Raw genomic sequence first — 6,450 nt, 5'->3', positions numbered from 1 at the left:
ACACACACATGCTGGGGTCAGTTGGAAGAGCAGCCCGTCTCTCTCTCCCCGCAGTGCAAGAACTACATCAGCCAGTATTCGGAAGTCGCTGTCCAGCTGGTGATGCACATGGTAGGTGGCAGGGGACTAACCCTGCTCAGTGTGATCCTGTGTCTCTAATGGTATTTTCCAGGGATTTTGAAGATTATAGGGGTTACTTTCTCCTTGCAACACAGACATAGGGCACTGACTTTGGTCCCCAAAAGCCTCCTTTGGCTCGCAGGCCCTCTCTGGAAGCCTGGGTGTGGGCCCCTTGCCAGGGGAAAGGACAAAGGAGCGGGGAGGGGGCGCGGGCAGGCCGGTCGGGGCTGCTTTCTGCTATGGTCTGTGCTGACCCTAGGCTTCTGCTATCTGCGGTCAGTCTGCCCGAGGAAGCTGTGTGGTCTCTGGCAAGCCTGAGTGCTGGGAAGGCGCTGCCCCTAGAGCTGGCCCTGTGCACTGCAGCAGCCTCAGGTGCTGTCACTGCCTGAGCTGGTAACCCCTGCGCTGCAGCTGATGCCTCCAGCGGGCGGAAAGTCTTGGCCGTGGTCCTTGTTCCTGTACTACCCAGTCCCGGGCAGTAAACCCTGTCCAGAGCAGGCCTTCCCTGTAGCGCTCGGCTCCACTGAGGTCGAGGGACTCATCTTAGAGGCGCACGCCCTGGGCCTGAGCCTGTGACTTAGGCCACCAGGGGCCCTAAAGTTCCCAAGAGCTCTCGTGGTCTGAGCGCCAGAGAGAGAGTAGTGCAGAACTGTGGCCACAGTTCTGTGGATCAGGTTTTCTCGGCCCATAGCCACACCTGCTCATTTAGCATAGTTGAATGGGTGTTCCCCAAACCACTGGTGCACAAAGCCTGAAGTATTCACAGAAAAGCGTAGTGACCCCTGTCTAACCACTGGAGTACTGCAGTTAGGCACAAGAAGGGTTTTAGAATAAAGTGTGTCCAAAAGACGTAAAGGTGCCTTAAAAGACGTGCCAGATAAGTTCTTGCAGTGGCTTGATGTTGTTAAGTGTTTCCAAATAGCTAACTTAAAGATGTTACACTCATTATAAAAGTTATACTATCAAGAACTTTTTTGAAACACGGAGAATAATTCCCAAAGCAAATACTACTCATTTGTGTTTTGTTTTAAAACAAACATCAGCGGGGTCACGTAGCAGCTGGGCTGAAACGCTCTGCCATCGAACCAGGTCTTCCCCGTCGCCCCACAGGACAGGGCGGAGCTGCCCTGCCGGTTTCTAGACGGGCTAGAAGACCTTGTCTCTCTTCCCTTGAATCCGCTGGTCGTTTCTAACCGCTGACCTTGCGGTTAGCAGCCCAGTGTGTAACCCACTCTGCTACCAGGGCTCCTTCACGTGGCAGATACTACTTTGTTTCGTACCTCCTTTGGGGGGCGCTGGATGGGTGGGAATCTAAAACCATTGCTCACTAGCCTTTGCCAACCTATTTGTAAATGCCTGCCCGCATCAGACTCGCAGAGTGGATGGACCTGATGGATGTTGCCAGCCCTCGTTGATTGATGCTCAGATTGTGTGCCCTTGGGACAAAGGGACAGCCTATAGGCAAATACAAATGTGTGGCCCTGAGTTTTGTCCCGGGTAGTAGAGAAATCTCAGCCCCTGGTGGCAGTTCCACTGCCCCGGGGTCCGTGTGACTCAGTCCATCGACGACAGTGAGTGCTGCGGAGTCCAGCATAAGCCAGCTGCGAAGGCTTTAGAGAGATGGCCACATGGCACTTGCTGGGTGGCATTTAGCCCCTTGGGGTGGGTTGCTTGAGGTCCAGAGCTGTGGGGGACCCCTCTGGGCATCATCGTGGCCCTTGCCTGGGCAGCCCTGTGCCCCCCTTTGGTGCTCATCACTGCCCCGGCGGTGGTTGGGGCAGGCCACTGAGGAGGAAGCTCCCTCCCTAGAGGGGCGGTTCCAGGGAGGGCCTGCTGCTCAGTGTTCTGTGTGTGACCTGGCTGATCGGACTTGAGGGACAGGACGGTCGCTTTCAGGGCCCTTGTCCGCACAGCAGTGGGAGCACGTGGTTCTCAACCACCTGGCTGCCGGGGTTTTTCCCGAGCCACTCTGTGACGTCCCTGTCCCTGGTTGACTGCTTGATTGCTGCCGTTTTAATTTTTCTTAACTGTTGTGTCCTTTCCTTCCCCTGTCTCCCCCCGACTCCCTGTCTTTGTTCTCACCAGCAGGATCAGGTAGGTGATGGGGGGTGCTGCTGCTGCATAGTTCTCGTGTGGGCCGTGTTTTGTCTGGCATGGTCGGCTCTGACAGACACAAGGCATGGTCAGGAGAGGAGGGCCCCTCCCCTCCGGTGTCTTCCTCGGCTTCTGTGGGGAATCTGAGTGTCTCCCCTGCTAGCCAGGGGACAGGCAACTAAGCCAGCAGAGCTGAGCCCAGCTGCCTGTGTGGCCAGGGGAGCCATGGGTGGTCCCGGAGGGAGCTAGGCTTTCCTGAGGAGCAGCCTGATGTCCGCAGGACACCTTGTGTCTGTCTTGACAAGTGAGCTTTGCATGCCTATAGCCCTGTTCTTAGAAACGCTTCTGCATGAGCAAGCCCTCGCAGAGCGCCTCTCCCGCCTGGTGGATCCAGAGCGTTGGGAACAATCTCTTGACTGGCTTCTGCCCTTCTGGTGATGGCGTGGTCTCTGGGATCAGCAGCCAAGCTACACCACATGGTAGCCAGGCTGGCAGGCAGTTCACACTGACCCTGCCAGTTACTCCGTCCAGTGAACGCTTGATGGAGCCCCAGGAGTCGGCTCTTGCTCGGGGCCATGCTGAGCACTGCCGACTGCTCTAGGCTGCGGACACCCCCAGGGAGGGAGCTGTGGGTAAAACATCACGATTTTCACCTAGACCTCCGTAGAAGAGTGTCTTCTGAAGGCGAACAACGCCGATGCTGAAACAGCAGCCACCTGCCTCTTGATGCTGGGTGTTTTTCTCTAAACTCTTCTCTGCATCTTCCACCCTATTTCTCACCCTCTGCCCCCCTCCATTCTGTGGACCTGTCAAAGGCAGGGTTACTTGGGAGATACCTTCTTAGACTTCCAGGTTTTATTTCATTCTCATGCCTTTTAGCTGACAAAACAAGAGGGACAGAGCGTGGCCTGGCTCTCTTCCCTCGACAGGCCTCTTTTTTAGCGAGCCTGCTTCGTGATTTGGTGGTGGGAGGCCAGTGCCCTCAGCCCCAGAGCTCAGCGCTGGTTGTCTTCCCTTTGCAAAGTGAACAGCATGTGTGCACTGTGCCGTCCCGGTCCTCCTCACAGTGTCCTGGTCAAGGTGGTGTCCAGACCCTGTCGTCCTCTGACTTGTTGCCCGGGAGGTGCAGAATTGCGCTGGCTCACTAATCGGGGTTTCTGCGTGTGCTGTGTGATTGTGAACGCCGAATGTGGTTTTCACAGTCGTCTTTTCCCCTAACACACATCCGTGGAGTGGGCTTGCCCTGGACCTACCTCTGTCTTGGTTTCTGGGGATGGTGAGGCACCCTCCTGAGAGGAGCGATAGCTTACTCCTGAGAACCCCTTGACAATAGACCAGCTGCCCTGAAGATGCTCCAGTGGCCCATTAAAGGTGCCGGGAGGTTAGCTGCTCTGATTGGAGCAACAGCGGCAGTGGTTCTAGTTGGGCTCCACCCTCCACATGTAACTGGCACTTGCCTGTCTGCTGGGGATGGAGCCCCGCCCCTTTGGAGAGCAAGGGGAGGTGGGGCCCAGGCCTGCTCCTGACAGTACACGTGCTCTCCCCAGCAACCCAGGGACATCTGTGAGCTGGCGGGATTCTGTGACAAGGTGCAACAGGTGCCCATGCAGACTCTGGTTCCTGCTAAGGTGGCCGCGGAGAACATCATCCCTGCCCTGGAACTGGTGAAGCCCATGAAGGTACCAGGTGTCACACCGTGTGTCTTCCTCACGTCTCACCGCCTGGGTCTGGTCTCCTGCCCCCTCCTAAAGGCGTCTGTGCTCCAGGCTGCAGCTCTGGCTGCCCCCATCCCACGGCAGCCCCCAGAGCTCTTCCAAATTTTGTCACTCCCTTGCCCGTGGGCTCGAGCCTCCATTGTGCAGCACGCCACTCAGGAGGCTTTGATAGTGTCTGCAGCATTCAAGTTCACGTGCCTCCCCCTGTGGCCTCGACTTTCCCAGCACACCCCTCTGTGTGTGGGTGTAGATGTTTTGTTTCCCTTGACTTGGGGAAAATTGTACTTCTTCCAGCCTGCATTTGTACCGCTGCATCCCGTGGGCTGAGCGTAGCTTTAGGGGTTGAGACCACGGTGCTGAACCAAAAGATGCTCTTGCGATCACGGAACTCCCAGTTCCTCAGGGCCCAGGCGCTTGCTAACATGTCACCTGTATGTGCTTGTCCCAGAAATTCACCTTTCACTCAGCAGCTCTCTGCGGAAGGGCTAGGGTGGGATGCCCTGCCACTTTTTCCCTCGCCATTTGAGGGGCTCGCTTACCCAGATCCTTCACGCTGGCCTGATTCATGGTCAGCACTGTGAAGGGTCAGAACCAAATTACACCTAGAGTTTGCACAGAGTGGTAGCCACGAGCCACGTGCGACTGTTCAAACTAAAATGAGAAGTTAATTCCTTTAGTTAGGCTAGCCCATGTTTGTGTGCTGCTGTACACAGGTGACTGGCGGCTCCGTGTTGGACAGCGCAGGTAGGGACTGGAGGGCTACTGAACAGTGCTAGAGAAACACGCTCACATGCTAACGAGACTTGGGAAACCCAAGAGCAGTGCTGAAAAATCTATTTGAACTCTTGTCTCTTAAATAGCGGTAGAGTTTCTCACTCTAATCTCAGTACCCCCCACCCCACCCCCGATGAATGCTGAAGGATTATCCCTGAACAGAGAATCACGTGGGGGGTTCTTAGGGGATTGCTGCCTTCTGTGTCCCTTGTCCTTCAGGGGGACAGGGCCCAGGAGTGAGTTCTCCACCCTGACGCGTTCTTGGAACCTCCCACAGGAGGAGCTGGCCCCGGAGAAGGCCAAGGTCTACTGCGAAGTGTGCGAGTATGTGGTGAAGGAGGTGGTCAAGCTCATGGACAACAACAGAACTGAGGTACGTGGACTGGACTGCCCTCCTTACAGGCTGTTCCTCGCCTGGCCTTGAGCCAGACGTCCAGTGGGGGACCTGGGAGCCTTGACCCTTGACCCTTGCTGGTGTTGGACAACTATTTGGCATATGTACCACCATTTCCCAGCTTTGTTCATTTAAATCAACTCCTAGAATTTTGGGTGAAGGCTTACAGCAAATTCGGCTCCCATTGGACAGAGTGCACTGGTCTTAGGGGTAATCGCCTTTATCTTGTGTGCCGCCACCCTGCTATTTTCTCGAAAGGTGATCTCAGGGTGTCTCGGTTCTCCGTTGAAAGAGTGTCTAAGGCTGGTAATCTTGGGGAGCCTTCTGTGCTCTACTGTCCCGTTTAGCGTTTGTTTGTTTTTACTAAGAAGCTGCGCCTTCCCAGTGCACCCAGGAGCAGCTGCGGGGGCCCAGCCTGAGCTCTGGGGTGGTGGCTGCGGTCATGTAGCTCCCCGGGTCCCGGTGGATAAGGCCAGGCAAGCTGCCCTAGGGGATTTGCGTCCGTCGTGACAGTCCCCCTGTCCCAGATCCCTGTGGGCTGCTTTCTTGTGATGAGCCCTTTTTGTTTCCTTTTCTTCTGTGCTGCTTTTTGATTTCTTAGTGGTTATCCTCTGTTGGGGAAGCTTCTTGGTGATTTATCAGTTGTTACGCACGTTGTCTCATGTAACTTAAAACATGTAATATGATTTAAACATAGGAGCAACAATGACCATACAACCTGAACTGCTAATCTACTCCTGATACTTCTTCTCAGCCCTGTTTCTGTATAATGAGCACGCTTACTTTGCACTTACTCACAAAATCGAAGTTGGAGTGTTTGCATGATTTACTGCATGCGGAGCTTAGTCCCTGACAGCACCTACGTGGCCTTTGTGATTGACCATGTGCACTTGCTAGCGCTTGCTCTCTCTCCATGTTCCCTCCTGCTGTGTAGAAACGAGTCTTGCCCAGTGTTCTGTACTCTCCATTTGGAGTGTCCTTTTGAGTCCTCCTCGCGGAGCCGATGGTGGCGAATTTTTCGAGGTCCCTCTGGGAGTGTCTGACTCGAGTCCCCTCACTTGAACAACAGCTCTGCTGAGCAGAGCATGCTTGGGTGGCACTGACTTGCTTTCATCTGTATAAATGTTGCTCCATCGTTTCTGGGCAGAGGTGCCCAGTGTTCGTAGGAAAGCCGTTGGTCTGTTACCCAGCGTTTCCTTCTGCTGGTCTCCACATGCTCTCTCGTCTTTGGTTTCGAAGCAGTTTGCTGGGCTGTGGACGGAGCTGTGCTCGCTCTGGTCTCCCTTGGAACTGGGTGTCAGGTAGCGCCTCCTGTTTGCGTGCTTGGCTGGTACTGAGGGAGTCTAGGATCTG

General features: G+C 55.1%; 1 protein-coding gene across 1 annotated transcript in view; it reads left to right on the top strand.

Moving 5' to 3' along the window:
- Positions 1-6,450, top strand: part of LOC101639622 (prosaposin) — a 33,316-nt gene that overhangs the window by 23,193 nt on the left and 3,673 nt on the right. The window contains exons 7-10 of the mRNA XM_013004240.2: positions 55-111; positions 2,206-2,214; positions 3,762-3,893; positions 4,981-5,076. Of these exons, the coding sequence (XP_012859694.1) occupies positions 55-111; positions 2,206-2,214; positions 3,762-3,893; positions 4,981-5,076 (294 nt within the window). The remainder of the gene's footprint in view (positions 1-54; positions 112-2,205; positions 2,215-3,761; positions 3,894-4,980; positions 5,077-6,450) is intronic.

Source organism: Echinops telfairi, unplaced genomic scaffold (assembly GCF_000313985.2).
Source record: "Echinops telfairi isolate 266 unplaced genomic scaffold, ASM31398v2 ScPeMD7_70;HRSCAF=299, whole genome shotgun sequence".
NCBI classification, from domain to species: domain Eukaryota; kingdom Metazoa; phylum Chordata; class Mammalia; order Afrosoricida; family Tenrecidae; genus Echinops; species Echinops telfairi.
This window is presented reverse-complemented; position numbering and strand designations above follow the sequence as displayed.